General features: G+C 54.2%; 2 protein-coding genes across 8 annotated transcripts; one reads left to right on the top strand and one right to left on the bottom strand.

Moving 5' to 3' along the window:
* Positions 1-399: 399 nt before the first annotated feature.
* Positions 400-12401, bottom strand: ZNF692 (zinc finger protein 692). The gene is made up of 12 exons (XM_054052064.1): positions 12248-12401; positions 10363-10553; positions 10241-10272; positions 8281-8688; positions 7586-7775; positions 7282-7428; positions 6213-6341; positions 4031-4093; positions 3692-3770; positions 3171-3285; positions 2079-2178; positions 400-1710 (listed from the first exon to the last, which is right to left on the bottom strand). The coding sequence occupies exons 2-12, from the start codon at positions 10548-10550 to the stop codon at positions 1302-1304; spliced, it is 1860 nt and encodes a 619-aa protein (XP_053908039.1). The 5' UTR covers positions 10551-10553; positions 12248-12401; the 3' UTR covers positions 400-1301.
* Positions 12402-12525: 124 nt separating this feature from the next.
* Positions 12526-20046, top strand: LOC104059728 (C-type lectin domain family 2 member A-like). Of its 7 annotated transcripts, none has more exons than XM_054052105.1 (6): positions 12526-13566; positions 16874-17000; positions 17932-18024; positions 18106-18290; positions 18409-18512; positions 19694-20043. In XM_054052105.1, exons 2-6 carry the CDS (start codon positions 16976-16978, stop codon positions 19848-19850), a joined length of 564 nt encoding a protein of 187 aa, XP_053908080.1. In that variant the 5' UTR covers positions 12526-13566; positions 16874-16975; the 3' UTR covers positions 19851-20043. The 7 variants fall into 7 exon arrangements, with proteins under 7 accessions (XP_053908080.1, XP_053908081.1, XP_053908077.1 ...); XM_054052106.1 differs by lacking the exon at positions 12526-13566 and adding an exon at positions 15069-15155; XM_054052102.1 differs by lacking the exon at positions 12526-13566 and adding an exon at positions 15128-15251.
* The last annotated feature ends 148 nt before the right edge of the window (positions 20047-20194 follow it).

Genomic DNA, 20194 nt, shown 5'->3' with positions numbered 1-20194 from the left:
GGCTTTTGGGGGGTTCGCTTTTGGAAACGACGGCTTTTGGGGGATTCGGTTTTGGAAACGACGGCTTTTGGGGGGTTCAGTTTTGGCTACCGGCAGCTCCTGGTGGAAACTCCAGGGAAGAAGAGGGAGGGGAGGAAAAACCTTGGATTTGATGTGGTCCCACGCGTGCTTCTAACCCCGTGTGCCTCCGCTGCTGTGATGTCTCTGCCCGTTCACTCTGTTTAGTGGGGAAATAAAAATGCTGTGCAAGAAAAAAAAAGAACCTAAAATCCCTAAAACCCAAGAAATGTGATTTTTCCATCCCGGCAACAGCAGGAAAAGCTGCTTTTTGAGGGCCGGATACCATCCTGTTGCTACTGAGCGACCTTTTGAGGTGACCTGAGCTGGGGGTGCTGCTTCTCGGGGTTCTGAGGGGGTTTTGGGGCTTCACCTTTGTGAGGTTAAATAAGGAGTTAAAATTTAAAGAGATCTTTTTAACCTTAAATAGGAGCCTTTAAAAGGCCTCCGCAGCCTTTCCTCGTGCGGCTTAAAGATCTGCTTTAGCTTTTCAGGCAGAAAGGGTGGAGGCGAACGCTTGGTTTTCCTTGCTGGAAAAGGGGAAGGAATCAACTGTTTGGGGAAGCTGTTAAATAATCGGAGAGGCTTTGAGAAAATGGGGAAGGATCCCATCACCCGGCAGCGTCGAGACCTTTTTTGGGGAAAGAAACGCCTTTTTTGAGGCAAAGGAGCCCCCTTTTGGGTGGCAAAGGGAGCCCAATCCCACGTCCCAACCCAGAAAATCCCAATTCCTTCTCCAAGAGGAAAACCACGGAGCAGCAGGAGAGCGGGTGCCCCTGTCACAGCTCATTCCTGGGCGAGGAGCTCTTCCAGAGCCGCCCCAACCCCTTTTTTTTGGGCTAATTCCGTTGTTTTCAGTTCAGATACGGGGCTGCGTTTAGCTCAGCAGCCAAATTTATCCCGGATTCGCCGTCACGGCCGGCTGCGCACACAGAAAATGCACTTTTCTGCCTTTTTTTTTCATGGAAACGGCGCCGAAGCAGCCGCCACAAACGGGGAAAACCGGCAAAATGAGTCTTTATTGAGCGTCTTGCCAAGGATTTTGGCAACCTCCTCGCGGCGAGGGAGGTGGGCGAGAGGCCAGGGAAGCCTGGGCTTTGGCGGAGAGGCAGGGATTTCCCCTGGAAGCGCGGCTCCGCTGGAATTTTGGCACCTCTGCCACGTGCCACAGCTCCAGCATCGTTTCACCGTGCTCCAGCCATCTTCTCCGGACCCTCCTTCAGCCAAGACCTTGAGGATGAGTCCTAGGAACCAACGCCATCCATCACGCGGCCTCGGGGTGGATCCTCTCCAATCCCACCGTGATATTCAGCTGAGGTGACAACAGGAGGTGAGATCTTCTCTGCTTCCCCAAGCTCCGACATCTCCAAGGGTTCCACACCGAGCTCTCCGGACGCCTCTGGGTTCTCCAGCCCTGCCTGTGTCCCTGCGCTGAAGCTCAGCACCGTCTGCCGTTGGTTTCCTTCACTTTGAGAAGTTCCGGTGGGCGCTTCCGGGTGACTTTTGCTTTTGTGAGCGGTGACGTTGTCTTTCTTCTCGAACTTCTTGCCGCAGATGTCGCAGGAGAACTGGTAGAAGGAGTCGGCGTCGTGTTTCTTCATGTGCCAGTTGAGCGAGGCTTTCTGCCGGCAGGTGAAGCCGCAGATCTCGCATCTGGGAGGAAACGGAAGGCGATTCAACCAAGAGGAACGAAAAAGGGATTAAACCTAAAGAACGGCCCCCACCGCATCTCCATCCTCCACGTCTTTCTGGAAGCCACCACCCTGCACTGTTGGATTGGCTCCAAGCGCACCCTCCAGGCAAAGAAATGCATCCTGCTCATTAATCCCAGCTCATTAATCCCAGCTCATTAATCCCAGCTCATTAAGCCTTTCCTAATCAAGCCCACACCCCACAGTTGTTGGATCAGGCAAAGCAAAATCCCCAGCGAAGAGCTTGGCTTCTCCCATGGATTCATGGAAAGGGAAACATGGAATGAGAAGCGACGCGGAGAAACCCGGAGTGGTGGGAATGGTACTCACTGGAGGGGTTTCTCTCCCGTGTGGATGCGCCGGTGGATGATGAGATTACTGCTGGTGCGGAAGGAACGGGCGCAGAACTCGCAGATGTAATCCCGCTTGTCTGTGGGGTGGGAGGAGAAGGGATTAGAGGCCGGATCCGGCCTAGGAGAGCGAGTAAGGAGCGTTTGGGATGTATTTAGGATGTGTTTAGAATGCTCTCCAAGCACGGAAGTGGAGATGATGAATGAGATTGATGGTAGATCATAGAATCGTAGAGTGGGGTGGGTTGGAAGGGACCTTCAAGATCATCCCGTTCCACCTCCTGCCATGGGCAGCGATGCCTCCCACTGGATCAGGTGCCCAAGGCCCATCCAACCTGGGGAACTCCTCCAGGGATGGGGCAGCCACAAATTCTCCGGGCAACCTGTTCCAGGGTCTCCCCACCTTCATCTTGAAGAAGATCTTCCTCATGTCCAGTCTAAATCTGCCCCTCTCCAGTTTATCCCCGTTCCCCCTCGTCCCATCCCCACGAGCCTTTATGAACAGCCCCTCTCCAGCTTTCCTGGAGCCCCTTTAGGGACTGGAAGGTCACTCTAAGGTCTCCTCAAAGTCTTCTCCAGGCTGAACAACCCCAACTCTCTCAGCCTGTCCTCGTACGGGAGGTTCTTCAGCCCTCACATCATCCTTGGAGCCTCCTCTGGACCCATTCCAACATCTCCATCTCCTTCTTCTGTTGAGGATTCCAGAACTGGACCCAATCCTCCAGCTGAGGTCTCCCAAGGGAGGAGCAGAGGATCAGAATCCTGTCCCTCCCTGCTGGTGGCGCTGCTTTGGATGCGGCCCAGGACACAGTTGGTTTCTGGGCTGCGAGCGCAGTGTTGTCACCTCACGTGGAGCTTCTCATCCCTCAGTACCCAAAGTCCCTCTCCTCAAGGCTGCTCTCACCATCCCCGAGATGTCAAGTACAAAGTAAACGGATGCAGCAACATCTACCAGGGGTTGGTGAGGACGTAGGTATGGACGGCAAAGTTGGGACCAGCACAGGAGAGAGGGTGTGAGGAGGTTTGAATCCCCACAGGACCCATAAAGGGAGTTTGGAGGCACCCAACTCACCGCTGTGCAGCTTCTCGTGCTCCTTGAGGTGCTTCTTGAAGTTGAAGGACTTGCCGCAACTGGGCTCCGAGCAGGTGAAGGTCTTCTGGTGGACGTGCTGATACTTCTTGTGGTGCTGCCGGTTTGGGGAGAAAAAGGGGATGGAGTCAAGGAGAAGAAGAGGTTGGAAGCCACACTCGGAGGAAGCCCAAGAGCAACTTCCAGTCACCACCCTCCCCCGTTTCATTCCCTGAAGGACATGGTGGGACTTCAAGTGACCTCGGGCACCAAGCGGCTGCTAAATACATGGAACCAAGAAGTCCCATAGCCTTTATCTTGCTTCAGAAGGCCACCGGCAGCTCCGTTTGCCCCATTCCACCTCTAAGACAACAGCCAAGACGGCTAAAATGGAACCCGGAGAGGTGAAACCCAACCCATCTGGTGGGTTTCCAAAGCTCCTGGTGGCCCTAGAAGAGACCACAAGCAGGGGGGACACTCGTGCCGCAATTCTTGAGGTGGATTTAAGCGCAACGGTTACTCACGTTCAGGTACTGGCGGTTGGAGAAGATCTTGCCGCAGCCTTCAAAGTCGCACAGGAGGATCTCGCGCTTCGCCGCTTTCCTGAAGGAAAGAAGGTGGAAAACCATCATCAGCACGAGAAGAGAGCCAGAAAAGCTATGGCTTTTGGACTTTTCACCCCATCTTCCCTCATCCACTCATCAAAAACCTAATTGAAGAACATAAAAGCCCTTCAGGAGGTTCCCAGCGGAGCAAGCGTTGCTCTCCAAGGATGTGCCACCATGGAAGGGCAGAGCTGCACCTTCTCCTCTTCCTGAGGGGTTGGGAAACAGCAGCTTCTGCTTCTTCTTCCCACCAAGTACCTGATCCTCTTGGGGCCAATCTGGGCCACGTCCTCATCGCAGACCTGCGCTCGCCTCTTGCAGCTGCAACGGGAGAGAAACATCTCCAGTGAGGTTGTGCTTCTCCGACCCTGCGGTTGATGCCTTTCCAAGCGAATCCTACATCAAAACCATCCTCCAAGCGACCGTTTCTTCCATTTGGGGAATTCACTCTACTCTTTCTCCCCATCGGAGCGAGAAACGACGCCGTTAACGAACACGCAGACATTATAATTAGCGATATCGTCTTTATTGCTCGTTACAGAAGGTTTCACATGGGTTTAGAAACATCTCAGGATTGGCATCAGCCTCCTTGGATCCAGGATTTATCCACAGCTCCGTGGGAAGAGACGTTGTTTTGGGCCGATGTCCTGAAATTAAAGAAAGACTCGTTAAAAAAACTCAAGCCAGGCTTTTGTAGGCAATTAAAAAGATCGTTAATGAACGACGCTGCCAGATCACATCCGGATAAAAGATGGGGTTGGGAGTCTTCGTCTACAATCTCGGCTCGTGATGGAATTACCTTTGGGAAGGAGGAAGAAGATGGAGGCGCCGAAGGCTGGAGGCTCATCTTTTATCTCCCTTCTTCAGGTCACTACGACAAAAGAGGGGGAGGAATCAATTAAAATGGTTTCTGTAACGAAGCTCAGCCTTCAAACGGGCAGTGCTGCCTCAAAGCTTTGCCTTAAAGCTCTGTGGTTGGCCAAGAAGGTCAACGCCTGCTTTCATCAGCCGCTTCCACAGAGCTCCAGTGCTCCTCGGAGGCACTTTCGGAACTGTGGACACCAGGATTTTGAACGGAAAGGGTGTAGAGCTCCAAAAAATGCCGGAGGGACATCAAAAAAATCCCTTTTTTAAATGTCTTTTGGCCTTAAGGACTACGTTGGCAGTTGGATTTGATGATCCCGGAGCTCTTTTCCAACCTTAATGATTCCCTGATTCTGCGTAGATTTATCTCCAACCTTTTCCCCCCTCCAAGTGAGGTTGAGTGCCTGATGTCCTCAAGCCGGCGGTGGGCAGGGAGAGAAGAAAAGCAAATGTCGTATTTACCATCACGTTTTCCTTTGCTGGGATGGATTCCAGGTAGACTTTGGCTCTTCCAGTGAGCCACGAGGCCATTTCAGAGCTGCAAGGAGACAAAGGAGGGTGTTTAGCACCAAAACGAAGCAGGAATTCCTCTCCAAGTGAGAAAAACAAAGTGGGAAAAGCCTTCGTGGAGCAGCACGACACTTACGTGGTGAGGCTGAGGCGTGTGGTTCCATCTTTCAGGAGATACGTGAAGAGAAGATGCGTTCCACAGTGATGTTATGTGGTCATTCCAACCAATTCCCAACAGAAAAAAAAGGGCTTTTAATGCCCTCCTTGTATGGGAAGTGTAAAAAAATCCAGCAAGGTGCCGTCTCCTCTTGCGTCCACGCATGGACCGCTTTCTTGATCGAACATCGAGACCGACTTTGATTCCATTCTCCATTTGGATTGAGATTTGGGCTTTTTGGAGCCCCTTTTGGCCAGGAAAGAATCAGCAAACCCGACCCCTGGGAGATGGAGCGCTCGCAAATTAACTCCTGCTGCTCGTTAGGAAGCCAACGTTCGACCAACGCTTGAGGTTGGCAGAGCCGCCGTTGACGTTTGCATCTCCTTGGGAGCTCCAGCTGGAGAAGCCGTGTTTCCATAGGTGGGATGTGTGGAATTGGCACCTCTCTAAGCTGCCCAGAGGTTTCAGTGCCCACCACAGTGGTGGTTTAAGAGGTCTTTGGCCCCATTTCCTGCCCCGGGACTGTGGGCTCGCTCCCTCAACCACCCCCAAGACACGACAGACGCAACGACCGCTCGTTAAGGGCCTCCTAAGGAGTCTCCTAAGGAGATCCACGTGCCAGAACCCAAACTCCCACCACGCAACGAGGCCAAGGAACGTGGCTCTGCCCTGAGGACGATGGTTCTGTGAGGAGAATTGGCCTTGGGCACACGTGGCTCCTGTCCCGCCCAGGGCTCGGACATCATTTATGGTTGAGTTGGATGGTTTCCATCTGCTTTCCCAACAGCAGCAGCTCCACCGTGCCCCAAAACGCTCGTTTGGTGGCCGTGGAGACATGGATGCTCCAAGCCCAGCGCCGCCGATGCCCATCCCCAGCATCCCCGCACTGCTGCGGCCGTCCTGACTCACCTGAGTCGTCCAACCTTCTCCTCCGGTGAGCTGAAGCCGGTTGGACTTGGCTCGTTTGGACGCAGCTCCTCCTTCACAGGTTTCTTCCGGGCTTTGGGCTGGCTTTGGCGGCGCTGCGGCTCGGAGTCGCTGCGGGAAGAAGGACATGCGATCGGCAAGAAGGTTTAGATGGTTGGATTTGGTTCAGGGTGGCTGGATGTGGCTGGACATTGGTTGGATGAGGTTGGACATTGGTTGGACGTGGTTGGACATTGGTTGGATGTGTCTGGATGAGGTTGGACATTGGTTGGATGAGGTTGGACATTGGTTGGATGAGGTTGGACATTGGTTGGATGTGTCTGGATGAGGTTGGACATTGCTTGGATGTGGTTGGACATTGGTTGGATGTGTCTGGATGAGGTTGGACATTGCTTGGATGTGGTTGGACATTGGTTGGATGTGTCTGGATGAGGTTGGACATTGGTTGGATGCAGCTGGATGAGGTTGGACATTGGTTGGATGTGGTTGGACATTGGTTGGATGTGTCTGGATGAGGTTGGACATTGGTTGGATGAGGTTGGACATTGGTTGGATGTGTCTGGATGAGGTTGGACATTGCTTGGATGTGGTTGGACATTGGTTGGATGTGTCTGGATGAGGTTGGACATTGGTTGGATGCAGCTGGATGAGGTTGGACATTGGTTGGATGTGGTTGGACATTGGTTGGATGTGTCTGGATGAGGTTGGACATTGCTTGGATGTGGTTGGACATTGGTTGGATGTGTCTGGATGAGGTTGGACATTGCTTGGATGTGGTAGGACATTGGTTGGATGTGTCTGGATGAGGGTGAACATTGGTTGGATGTGGTTGGACATTGGTTGGATGTGGCTGGAAGTGGTTGGACATTGGCTGGACATAACTGGATGTGGTAGGACATCAGTTGGATGCGGTCAGATCTGTCCAAGACCCTCACCCAGACAGAGACAGAGGGAAAGAAACCCTCCAGTGTGAGACCAGTCTAGACTGGGACAGCTTAACTGGGAGTCCCAGTCCATAGGCTCCTTCCCAGAAGCTCCGAGCGCTCTTCACCTGTCCAGAGAGGGGTGGTAGTTCTCATCACGTAGATCATCAGTGTAGGTGAGATCATCGTCCTCAGCAAAGTCATCCTCCTCCTCTTCCTCCTCTCCTTCCTGGAGCTCCACCCCCTGCTCTGCCTTCTCCTCCGGGACGGAAGCGCTGAGGGAACACCAGGATCGAAGTCAAAGGTCTTTGTTAAAACGTTGGCTGCTCAGTAGAGAGCTCAAGGGATGAGATGGATGGGTCCAAACATGACCTTCAGCTCTGGGAAGACCTGAGATACCTCGAGGAAAGACTCCCACGTCCCCCCACTCACCTCCCGTCATCTTTTGCCGTGGTCCCCGTCTCCATTGGCACTGGAGGAGCTGCAAGGAGACAACAGGAGTTATGGAAGTTGAAGCCGGAGCTGCTTGAGATGGGATTGGGAGAGGAGAAGGACGGGGAGTGACTCTCCAGCGAGCTTGGGAAGCTTTGGGCGTGTTGGGAAGGACCCCCATGGGGCTGTCCTGCTGATCAGAAGGAACAAGGGGTGAGTTGCTCCAAAATCCTCTACTAGAAGAACCTCAACGCCTCCTCAGTCCCTTTCCTACAGGGGAAAAAAAGGGTTTTCTTCTCTGGGTTTCAGTCTGAAGAAACATCACGAGCTGTGGCTCCTGGAAGATGCCAAGAGCTGCATCTACATAGGTTTGGTGAGGTCTTCTCAACAGCTTTAGTGAACGTGGGGTCTCCAAGCTTTGCTCTTCCAAGAGAAGAGGAGGATGGAGAAGATCCAGGCTTGTTTTGGGGGAGGAACAAGCCTGATGGGAGATGATTCCGGCTCTTCTTCCAGAAAAGCCCTGGAGATTCGATTCATGCGATGGCGCTGCCACGTTGGGAGGAGGTGATAGGGTTGAGGGAACATCTGATCCCAGTGGGAAGGTGAGGGATGTGCCTTTGGGACTGGGAGAAGAGTTGAAGGACGGGGACCCAGCGGGGAAATGAGGATGGGAAAGGGGCCACAGAGGAGCTCACCTGCGGTGCCATCATCACCACCAGCTTCTAACTCTTCTCTCTGGTCCATGTCATCGCTGGGTGCTTGAGCTGCTCCTTCTGGTTTGGCTTCATCCTTCCCGGAGTCAGACTCGGCAGTCAGTCCTCGCCGGAGCGAGCGCCGCCGGGCGCTACTCGGTGGGGAGCCGCACCCCGAGTCCTCCCGTTCTTCTCCTTGAGGACCAGATGTGGAGGTAGAGTCCTCCACCATGCTGGCGACACCCCAGGAGAAGCTGTGTCCGGCCACGCATTCCCACACCAGCCGGGAGGCACCGCCCGGTGCCGGGGGCTTCACGTCGGGGACGAAGCCGCACTCCCGGCTGTGACTGTGGGACAGGACCACCAAGCGCTGGAGGGCATCGGCGTGGAGGAACCCGGGCTCCGGCTCACCTGGAAGCACAAAAACCACATCAATCCATAAAAACCAACTCCAACCGTTGGCTTTTGGGTTGGTTTCCATTACGGAAAAGCAATGGGTGGGACATCTGCAAGGGTTTCCTTCCTCCTTCTCCACCATCTCCTCCAAACTCTGATGTTTCCACCATATTAAAAGCTTCCTGATTTATAGCAGCCCCCAGAACTTCAAATTGCTCCTAAAAAGCTCCACTTGTTGCCCAAAACCTCAAATAGTTCCTCAAAACCTCCAATCCATCTCCCAAAACCTCCAATCCATCTCCCAAAACCTCCAATCGTTCCCCAAAACCTCCAATCCGTCTCCAAAACCTTCAATCCATCTCCCAAACCTTCCAATCCACCTCCCAAAACCTCCAGTCCATCTCCCAAAACCTCCAATCCATCTCCTAAAACTTCCAATCCACCTCCAAAACCTCCAATCCATCTCCAAAACAACTTCAATCCATCTCCAAAACACCTTCAATCCATCTCCAAGACCTCCAATCCATCTCCAAAAACCTCCAATCATTCCCCAAAACCTCCAACCCATCTCCAAAACAACTTCAGTCAATCTCCAAAACCTTCAATCCATCTCCAAAACAACTTCAATCCATCTCCAAAACCTCCAATCCACCTCTCAAAACCTCCAATCCATCTCCTAAAACTTCCAATCCACCTCCAAAACAACTTCAATCCATCTCCCAAACCTCCAATCCATCTCCAAAACCTCCAATTGTTCCCCAAAACCTCCAACCCATCTCCAAAACAACTTCAATCCATCTCCAAAACCTTCAATCCATCTCCCAAAACCTTCCAATCTATCTCCAAAACCTCCAATCCATCTCCAAAACAACTTCAGTCGATCTCCAAAACCTTCAATCCATCTCCAAAACCTTCAATCCATCTCCCAACCCTTCCAATCTATCTCCAAAACCTCCAATCCACTTCCCAAAACCTCCAATCCATCTCCTAAAACTTCCAATCCACCTCCAAAACAACTTCAATCCATCTCCCAAACCTCCAATCTATCTCCCAAACCCTCCAATCTATCTCCCAAACCCTCCAATCTATCTCCAAAACCTCCAGTCCATCTCCAAAACCTCCAATCCATCTCCCAAACCTCCAATCCATCTCCCAAACCTCCAATCTATCTCCCAAACCCTCCAATCTATCTCCAAACCCTCCAATCTATCTCCAAACCCTCCAATCTATCTCCAAAACCTCCAATCCATCTCCCAAACCTCCAATCCATCTCCCAAACCCTCCAATCTATCTCCAAAACCTCCAATCCATCTCCCAAACCTCCAATCCATCTCCTTCACCTCCCAAAACCTCCAATCGATCTCCCAAACCCTCCAATTGATCCCCAAAACCTCCACCTGATCCCCAAAGCCAGAAACACCAACAACCCCAACGCAGCTGAACCCATGGAGCCTCCTGCTTCTGGTGAACATCTCCAAGCTCTCATTCCAAGGGGAATCTTCTCTCAAACCTCTTAGGAACCTCAAAGAATGGATTCCAGGGTGGATTTGGGGTGGGAAGCACCTACCTGGGCTCCAGACGCCGCCGTGGGAGCTGTACCTGGTGGGAAGAAGGAGACGGAGCGAACGTCAACCTTTCTCTTCCCAATGGTGAAAGGTTGGAAGGGTTTTTCCAACCCTTCCCACCAACCTGTCAAGGAGGAACTGGGCCAACTGGGAATGAAGGGCAAAGCCGAGCTGCTCCTTGAGGCGACACCAACGCTCCAGGTGTCCCCCGATGCGGATGCGGCATTTGCTGCGGCGAGCGTCCAGCTCCCGGCGTTTCTGGCGGCGGACGCAATCCGGGGCGCGTTGGCGGCACGGGCGACACGGCTCCATCGGCTTCAGGGGGGGACGGACGGACGGACACACGGGGACCGTGAGGGACATGGGGGGACACCCAGAGGTGGCCTCGCGCCAAGAGGGGCGGCCGGGGGGGGACATGGGGGTGATTGAGGGGGGACGGGGGAGATGGGGACATTGTGGGGAAGATGGGGACATTGGGGGACACGGGGGTGATTGGGGAGATGGAGACATTGGGGGGACAGGGGGACATTGGAGGGAGATGGGGACATTGGGGGACATGGGGTGATTGAGGGGGGACAGGGGAGATGGGGATGGGGGACATGGGGATGATTGGGGGGACATGGGGACATTGGGGGGGGACACAGGGACGTGGGGGTGATTGAGGGGGGACAGGGGAGATTGGGGACACAGGGATGGGGGGACATGGGGGTGATTGGGGGGACAGGGGAGATGGGGACATGGGGACATGGGGGTGATTGGGGGGACAGGGGAGATGGGGACATGGGGACATTGGGGGGACATGGAGATGGGGGGACATGGGGGTGATTGGGGGGATGGGGAGATGGGGACATTGGGGGGGACATGGGGATGATTGAGGGGGATGGGGACATTGGGGGGATGTGGGGGTGATTTGGGGGGGACAGGGGAGGTTGAGGGGGGACAGGAAGATGGGGGGACATTGGGGGGACACACGGGTGGGATTTGGGACTTGGGTGTGATGAAGGGGGGAGATGGGGGACATTGTGGGGGACACGGGGACAGTGAGGGGGTCACACGGGGGTGGGATGTGGGACATGGGGGGGGTCACCCCGAGGTGGCGGCCGAGGGGGGGGTGTGGGGACATGGGGGGGGGACACCCACACTCCCTTTACTGCCCCCAAGCTCCGCCCCTTTCTGGCCACGCCCCCTGCAACTAAGCCCCGCCCACCAGTCGCGCTCAATGCGAGACCACGCCTCCATGAATGCACCCCATCCTTTCCATTGGCCCTCAACAAGCCACGCCCCTTTCCACTGGCTCCGCCCCATCTTCAACCCGTTGGTCACGCCCATCCGCCATGGCCACGACCCTTCCCTATTCTGTCCTATTAAGCTAAAGCCCCGCCCCTTGCTGCTGTAGCCACGCCCACGCTTAGCCTTGCCCCTTCCAATGGGCCCTCGCTCCTCACAAGCCCCGCCCCTATAGACCCGCCTTTTTCATTGGCTCCGCCTTTAAACCCCGCCCTCCGCTCCTTTAGCCACGCCCCCACGTAGCCCCGCCCTTTCAATTCCCCTCAAACCACACCCCTCCTCGCAAGCTCCGCCCCCTTTATAACCCTCCCTTTCCATTTACCCCATTAAGCCCCGCCCCTTGCTCTTTAGCCACGCCCATACAGCCGTTCCCCTTTCGTTCCCTCAAACTCCGCCCCCCGCAAAGCCCCGCCCCCTCCATGGCTGCTTTAGTCACGCCCACGCGTAGCCACGCCCCTTTCCATTGGGCCCTCGCGCCTCGCAAGCTCCGCCCCATAACCCCGCCTTTCCATTGGCTCCTCCTCAAGCCCCGCCCCTCACCTTAGCCACGCCTCCTCCCCTTAGCCCCGCCCTCTCCCGTCAGCTACCCCCCCGGCCCCCCCCCCCCCCCCCCCCCCCCCCCCCCCCCCCCCCAGTGCCTTTAAAGCGCGCTCCGAGCGGCGAAGGGGAACCCTCCGGGAGAGCCCGAGAGGAGCCCCCGCGCGGTGCCGCCGCCATCGCACCTCCTCCGCTGGACCTCGCTGCACCTCAAGCCGAGGGGGCCCCACCGCGCCGCCGTGCCCCCTTTAAGAGCCAAAGGAGGGGCCTCCCCATCGCTCCACGCCGCTCAGACAGCGGCACAAGATGGCGGAGGGACCTCCTCCCCCGCCCGCTTCCCGCCAACGCGCAGGCGCGGCGGCACCGCCCCCGAGAGGCGGGAAGCGTCCCTGGCGCGGGGGATGATGGGAGTTGTAGTCTGAGGCTCTGGTGCTTTGTCCCTGGCGCGGGGGATTATGGGAGTTGTAGTCCTCACCTGAGAGCATAGGGACGGTGAGAGATGTCCCACAGAGAAGGTCTTGCAGTGCTGTGGGGGGAGAAGTGCTTCCCGCGCTGCATCCGAAGCATCGCGGCCACCAGAGAGGGACGGGATTCTGTCCCTCTGCTCCTCTCTGGGGAGACCTCACCTCGAGGATTGTGTCCAGCTCTGGAATCCTCAACAGAAGGAGATGGAGATGTCAGAATGGGTCCAGAGGAGGCTCCAAGGATGATGCGAGGGATGAAGAACCTCCCGTACGAGGACAGGCTGAGTTGGCGTTCTTCAGCCTGGAGAAGGCTTTGAGGAGACCTTAGAGTGACCTTCCAGTGCCTGAAGGAGCTCCAGGAAAGCTGGAGAGGGGCTGTTCCCAAAGGCTCGTGGGGATGGGACGAGGGACAACGGGGATAAACTGGAGAGGGGCAGATTTAGACTGGGCATGAGGAGGAACTTCTTCATGATAAGGGTGGGGAGGCCCTGGCCCAGGTTGTCCAGGGAAGTTGTGGCTGCCCCATCCCTGGAGGGGTTCCAGGCCAGGTTGGATGGGGCTTTGGAGCCCCTGATCCATGGGAGGTGTCGCTGCCCATGGCAGGAGGTGGAACCGGATGGGCTTTAAGGTCTCTTCCAACCCAAACTCTTCTATGATTCGATGATTCCACGATTCTTTTCCAGTAGGGAAGAAGCTGTGGGAAATGGTTCTTTGTGGGTAATACCAATGCGATTTGGGACCTATAAACCATCCAAGGTGCTTTGGGTGAAGATGTTGGAGGGTTTGGAGCTTCCTACCCTCCTCTGGGTTATTTTTTCTCCATCCATTTGGGGTTCAGAAGCTGGAGAAGTTCCCACCTTCCAGATGCTGGAAGAGAATCCTGCTCTGGGGACACCCTGAGCCGGACAATCCCGGAATTCCAAGCTGCCTCCGGAGCTCAGCGTGGGTTGCAAAGCCTTGAGCCGTCCAATCGCAGGAGAGTGGAATCAAGGAGGGCTTCTGGAGGTTTGCAGCCACCACCTTTTCCCTTGGACCAAGCGGTGAGGAACAAGAGGAAAATCCTTACGGAAAGGGGGTGGGAGAACATGGCGTGGTGGGAGGTTTGAGCTGGACTTGGGTGAAGCAAGTCAGGCTTTTCATTCCAGAGATTCCACTGCTAAATCCACGGGAGAGGAGAATTCTCCACCCAGGAACCTGTGCCGTGTGTTGGAATCATTTGTTGCCGAAGACTTGGCTTCATCCCTAGATGCAACGTCCTCCAAGCGGAGGGAGCTTCTCCGTCTCCCTGGAGCTCAGAGGAGCCGTGAAACCGGAGCAGAAACCCCCTCCAGCTGGGGAGAAGATCGAAGGAACATCCTACCTCGCTCCCGCTTCATCCCAAAAGCATCGGACCAACCTTCCAGGTGTCCTGCGAGTACTGGTGGGTTGAGGAAGGAGGGAGGTCTCCAGATTGCTTCTGCCATGCAGAGCCAACAGCTCCTCCGTGGGACCTTCCGACCTCTCCCAGCGGCTCTTGGAAGTTGGAAACCCCACATTCCACAGCAGATTCCCTGCAAGGTTGGACTGGGAAGATGGTGTGGAGAAAGAAACGCTAATAGGTGGATTTTTCTCTTGATTTGGCCAAGAAATAGGGGAATTTCCCCTTTTTTCTGGCAGATAAAAGGTGGATTTTTCTCTTTTTGGCCAAGAAAAGGTGATTTTTTCTCTTTTTGACCAAGAAAAGGAGAATTTTTCTCATTTTGGCCAAGAAAAAAGGTGGATTTTTCTCTTTTTGGCCAAGAAAAGGTGGATTTTTCTCTTTTTGGCCAAGAAAAGGTGGATTTCTCTCTTTTTGGCCAAGAAAAAAGGTGAATTTTTCTCTTTTTGGCCAAGAAAAGGTGGATTTTTCTCTTTTTGCCCAAGAAAACAGGTGGATTTTTCTCTTTTTTTGCCAAGAAAAGGTGGATTTTTTGCTTTTTGCCCAAGAAAAAAGGTGAATTTTTCTCTTTTTGGCCAAGAAAAGGTGGATTTTTCTCTTTTTGCCCAAGAAAAAAGGTGAATTTTTCTCTTTTTGGCCAAGAAGAGGTGGATTTTTCTCTTTTTGCCCAAGAAAAAAGGTGAATTTTTCTCTTTTTGGCCAAGAAAAGGTGGATTTTTCTCTTTTTGCCCAAGAAAAAAGGTGGATTTTTCTCTTTTTGCCCAAGAAAAGGTGGATTTTTCTCTTTTTGGCCAAGAAAAGGTGGATTTTTCCCTTTTTTGCAGCGGCAGCATTTGGGCGTTCTCCATTCTTGGTTGCTATTGGGTTCCTCTCCCTTTGGGCACCAAACAAAAGCGCCTTTGATTCCTCTCCACGTGCCAGAACTCAATGGGCGCCCGTCGCATTTTTGACATGCTTTGTGGGACACGAGTCCTTTCTTCCTCCCCCGGCTCAAGGCGTGGAGAATATTTTCTGCTGATCGAGTTTTGCTGTTGACATCCGCTTGGGTTTGGTTTTATTCCCCGTTCCTCTTCCTCCGTCACCTCTTGGTTCACTCCAAAACATCTCAACGTGTGTTCACAACCCAAAAAGCCAACTTTGCCCTCGGCGGCGTCCAAAGTGGTGGAACCAGCGGGGAGGGAAGAGGGGATTCCACCCATCTGTTCTGCTCTGGTGAGACCTCACCTGGAGTCCTATGTCCAATTCTGGAGTCTTCAACACATGAAGGACGTGGAGCTGTTGGAGCGAGGCCGAAGGACACCAACGGAGGTGATCTGAGGGCTGGAGAACCACCTGTATGAGAGGTTGAGAGTGTTGAGGTTCTTCAGCCTGGAGAAACAAAGGCTCTGGGGAGACCTTGGAGTCTTCCAGTACTTCTATACCTCATCCCTGGAGGTGCTGGATGGGGCTTGGAGCGATCGGATCCAGTGTGGAGTGTCCCTGCCCGTGGCGAGAGTTACAACGGGATGGGCTTTAAGGTCCCTTCCAACCCAAACCCTTCCATGAAACCCCCAAACCACAACCTGGGGCAAGAATTATTGGAATGTTGGTGTTGGAAACAGTAGAAAATAGGGTTGGATTCGATGATCTATGATTGGATTTGATGATTTGCGGTTGGACTCAATGATCTATGGTTGGATTCGATGATTCATGGTTGGATTCGATGATTTATGGTTGGAGTCAATGATCTATGGTTGGAGTCAATGATCTATGGTTGGATTCGATGATTCATGGTTGGATTCGATGATTTATGGTTGGAGTCAATGATTCATGGTTGGATTCGATGATTCATGGTTGGATTCGATGATTTATGGTTGGAGTCAATGATCTATGGTTGGAGTCAATGATCTATGGTTGGATTTGATGATTTGTGGTTGGAGTCAATGATCTATGGTTGGAGTCAATGATCTATGGTTGGATTTGATGATTTGTGGTTGGAGTCAATGATTCATGGTTGGATTCGATGATTCATGGTTGGATTCGATGATTCATGGTTGGATTCGATGATTCATGGTTGGATTCGATGATTCATGGTTGGAGTCGATGATTTATGGTTGGAGTCAATGATCTATGGTTGGATTCGATGATCTATGGTTGGATTCGATGATTTATGGTTGGACTCAATGATCTATGGTTGGAGTCGATGATCTATGGTTGGAGTCGATGATTTATGGTTGGATTCGATGATCTACGAGGTCTTTTCCAACCTGGTGACACCATGAAATAACTACAACCATTAAACCATATTCAATATCGATTCTTTGAAGCCCCAAAATTACCCTTTTTAGACCTTTCCAAACCCACGTCGGTTGTTTTAACCTGGAAAATACTCCCCGGAAGGTCCAAAACGGAGGAGATTTGTAGTTATGGGGCTGACATCAAGCGGGAACACCAGCCGCACGGTTGATTTGGGGGCTGTAAAAGGGGATTTTAGGCCATACGGAAGCTCTTCGGTTGAGGAGCTGCATCTGGGAGGCTTTGTTGTTGACCACCTGCGATTCAGGTCAGTGTCGTTGAGTTCTTCTTCTGTTTTTTTCAAGTTTTTCTTGGAAATATGAGTATTTTTTTTGAGGTTTGGGGTTTTTTGTGTTCTCCAAATAGGTCTCGGAGGAACGAGTTTGTTTCTTGGATGAGAAACCCCTGTTTTTCACCAGGAGCTTTGGGGGGGAAAGGCACCTCCAGGGAAAGGTCAACAATAGAAAGAATGCAGAAAACCAAATAAACGCTCTCGGAAACAAATATGCAGTCGGAGAAGTGAAAATTCCGAAGGAACACAGGCTGGGATGAGGAAAAAAAAAAGAGATTTGAGGACAATGCCAACACTGTGACGGCGTCGCGCTTCGCCAAGAGGGTTTTGGGGTGGATTATGAGCTTTTTTGTCTCTGTTTCAGTGACTCCGGCAAAGCCGAGAAGCCCTCGCTGGTCCCTGGTGCCGCGATTTCCCGTCGCTGCGAGAGCTGAGGGATCCATTCGTGGCTTCGGCAGCACCGCAGATGGCGGAAGGTGCGCCCAACGCAGGTCGGTGAACGTCACCCCCTCTCCTGGAGCTCTACGAGCTGTCCCGTGTGTGGTGGGATGGGCTGGAGGTGGGGCTTTGGGTGGGATCGTGGCTCAGGTGGGTTCCAAGAGCAGTTCCTATGGAATCGCGTCTCCACCGGCTCTGGGTTTCAGCACAGGAGAAGACTCGGCTGCTGGAACACCAAGAGTAGAAGCACCAGTCATGTTCCAGAGGTCAAAACTGGGCTTAGGGTGACACAGGGAGATCCGATGGAGATCCGAGATGAGGAGAATGGAAGAAGGAGGAAGAGGGTTGGAGGCAGAGGATGGAACGAGGTCGGGCGGCTCACGCTGTGGGTCTGGAGAGGTGGTGTCCATCTCTGGGGGATTGGAGAGGATGGAACGAGGTGGGGCAGCTCACGTTGTGGGTCTGGAGAGGTGGTGCCCATCTCTGGGGGATTGGAGAGGATGGAACGAGGTGGGGCAGCTCACGCTGTGGGTCTGGAGAGGTGGTGCCCATCTCTGGGGGATTGGAGAGGATGGAACGAGGTGGGGCAGCTCACGTTGTGGGTCTGGAGAGGTGGTGCCCATCTCTGGGGGGTTGGAGGGGATGGAACGAGGTGGGGCGGCTCACGCTGTGGGTCTGGAGGGATGGTGCCCATCTCTGGGGGGTTGGAGAGGATGGAACGAGGTGGGGCAGCTCACGCTGTGGGTCTGGAGAGGTGGTGTCCATCTCTGGGGGGTTGGAGAGGATGGAGTGAGGTCGGGCAGCCCTAAAACTCCTTGGAAGCTGGTGGAAACACTGGGATGCACCTCCATCAACGGAGCTGCCTCCCGTTGTGCTCTCCTCAAGATGCTTTGGGGCTGTGGTAGAGACCCCTGGGGGGAACGCGAGAGCTCAGGGAGCTCTTCCTTCTTCTGCTCATGCTTCTTCCATGTGGTTTCTTCCCAGATTTCACCCTCAAGTGCATCAAGGAGAAGAAGGTCCCCATCGGGGTCACGGTGCTCGTGGCAGCGTTGCTTCTCGCCATCATCGCGCTGGCGGGTAAGGGGACAAAACCATCTCCTCGCTGAGAGCAAAGGCAGCGACGGCCGAGTCCCCACGATGCCTTCTGCTCCTTTCCAGCTAAGAAATGTCCGTCCTGTCCATCCTGCCCTTCTCCCGATCTTCCCAACTGCCTGGAAAACTGGATCGGATACAGAGAGAAGTGCTTCTACTTCGTGGAGGACCAAAGAGATTGGAACAGGTCTCGGAACTCTTGCCGCTTGCTCGGAGCCCACTTGGCCACCATCGGCACTCGGGAGGAACTGGTAAGTGAGGAACCCCCGAGGAACCGCTGTCTCGGTGGCTTTCGGGAAGGAGAATTGGGATTCCCCTGGAAGGAGAAGCGTGAAGGACCACCTGATGTTTGGGTTTTCCCTCCTGTAGGGGTTCCTCTCGCGCTACGGCGGTTCCTCGCAGCACTGGGTCGGTCTCCGGAGGGCAAACGTTGGCCCTTGGAAGTGGCTCAACGGATCCGTCTTCAACAACTCGTACGTTGCTGTGTCCTCGTGGAGAACCCGTCCCGTGTTCCGGGCTGAGATGGGTCAAATGAACTAAGATTCAATTAGTTCCTTGAGTTCGTTTCAACGAGGCCGAGCGTTGGGTCTTGGATCCGGGTCGGGGCAATCGCAGCAGCCCGGGCAGACAGGGGATTGGGCTCCAACCCCATGGAGAAGGACTTGGGGTGCTGGGGGGGATGAGAAGCTCCACAGGAGGAATCTTCTAGTGGATCAGGTTGCTCCAAGCCCCATCCAACCTGACCTTGAACACCTCCAGGGATGGGAAGTCCAACACGAGCCATCAACGTGGCATTGCCCTCCACAAAGTCAACCTTTCCCGGGGCTGCATCCAAAGCCGTGGGACCAGCAGGACGAAGGAGGAGGTTCTGCTCCTCTGCTCTGCTCTGGTGAGACCTCACCTGGAGTCTTTCATCCGGTTCTGGAGTCCTCAGCACAGGAAGGACACGGAGCAGTTGGAGCGAGTCCAGAGGAGGCCACGGAGATGATCCGAGGGCTGCAGAACCTCCTATGCGAGGGCAAAGCTGAGAGAGTTGAGGTTCTTCAGCCTGGAGAAGAGAAGGTTGCAGGGAGACCTTAGAGTGACCTTCCAGTATGGAAAAGGGCTCCAGGAAAGCTGGAGAGGGGCTCTGGATTAGGGAAAGGACGACCGGGAATGGGTTTCATCCGAAAGAGGGGAGATGGAGATGAGCTCTGAGGAAGAAATGTTCTCCTGTTCAGGTGGGGAGGCCCTGGCCCACGTTGTCCAGAGCGGTGGTGGCTGCCCCATCCCTGGAGGGGTTCCAGGCCAGGTTGGATGGGCTCGGAGCAACCGGATCCAGTGGGAGGTGTCCCTGCCCGTGGCAGAGGGTGGGACTGGATGGGCTTGGAGATCCCTTCCAACTCAACCCATTGCAGGAAGCCGTGATTTTATGATTTCGCGAGGTGGGAGCAGTTAACCGCCACAATCCATGGATTCGAGTGACGCAGATGTTGGTTGGGGGTTGGTGGCATCTCCGGATGAAGCCCTTGGGGTCGAGCAATGGCCAATTGTGGAGCAGGAGGCAGTTTTCCCTTGGGTTGGGGTGGGGTCTTTGTTGGAAAGGGTGGTCCTTGCTCCCTGACAGCAGTCCCGTTCCCTTCCCGTTGAGTTTTCCTTGTGCCCTTCGGAGCAGGTTCAACATCCGGGGGGACGGACTTTGTGCCTACATCGACGCCGACGGGATCGGCAGCGACCGGTGCTCCCGGATGAAACCCTCCATCTGCAGCCACCCACAAAAACACCTCGCTGCGATCCAGAAGGCTCCCGAAACCCTTTGGAATTCCAGCTGAAATTCCTTCTGGGCAAAGAAGATCAACCACCAGCTTCTCCCAACCACCCCACGCAGCGCCACGGCGTCTCCTGATGGGACCATTTTAGCTTCTAAAAGTTCAAACTCCTCACCACGAGGACATGGAGCCGTGTCCGATGGATCGTCCTTTGCGCCTGACCGTCAGGGTCTTCCCAGCTTTTCCAGTTGTGGGGAGACTTGGGAATCTTGGAGAGGCTTGGAGATCTCCTGGCTTGGAGATCTCCTGGCTTGGAGATCTCCTGGCTTGGAGAAGCACAGTCTTAGAATGATAGAATGGGTTGGGTTGGAAGGGACCTTCAAGATCATCCAATCCCACCCCCTACG

The sequence above is a fragment of the Cuculus canorus genome, chromosome 31 (assembly GCF_017976375.1).
Source record: "Cuculus canorus isolate bCucCan1 chromosome 31, bCucCan1.pri, whole genome shotgun sequence".
Lineage (NCBI taxonomy): Eukaryota > Metazoa > Chordata > Aves > Cuculiformes > Cuculidae > Cuculus > Cuculus canorus.
Note: the sequence above shows the minus strand (reverse complement) of the source record. Positions and strands in the feature narration are given on the sequence as shown.

Bases quoted from the DNA above. Each gene is read 5' to 3' on its own strand.
- ZNF692 (XM_054052064.1), bottom strand. From the start codon at position 10,550: ATGGAGCCGTGTCGCCCGTGCCGCCAACGCGCCCCGGATTGCGTCCGC. The intron at 7,429-7,585 runs GTGAGTGGGGGG...GTGTTCCCTCAG, and splicing joins ACGGCAAAAGATGACGGGAG to CGCTTCCGTCCCGGAGGAGA. The intron at 2,179-3,170 runs GTGAGTTGGGTG...CCCACCCCACAG, and splicing joins GCACGAGAAGCTGCACAGCG to ACAAGCGGGATTACATCTGC.
- LOC104059728 (XM_054052100.1), top strand. From the start codon at position 16,849: ATGAGCTTTTTTGTCTCTGTTTCAGTGACTCCGGCAAAGCCGAGAAGC. The intron at 17,001-17,931 runs GTCGGTGAACGT...GTTTCTTCCCAG, and splicing joins GGAAGGTGCGCCCAACGCAG to ATTTCACCCTCAAGTGCATC. The intron at 18,513-19,693 runs GTACGTTGCTGT...CCTTCGGAGCAG, and splicing joins GGATCCGTCTTCAACAACTC to GTTCAACATCCGGGGGGACG.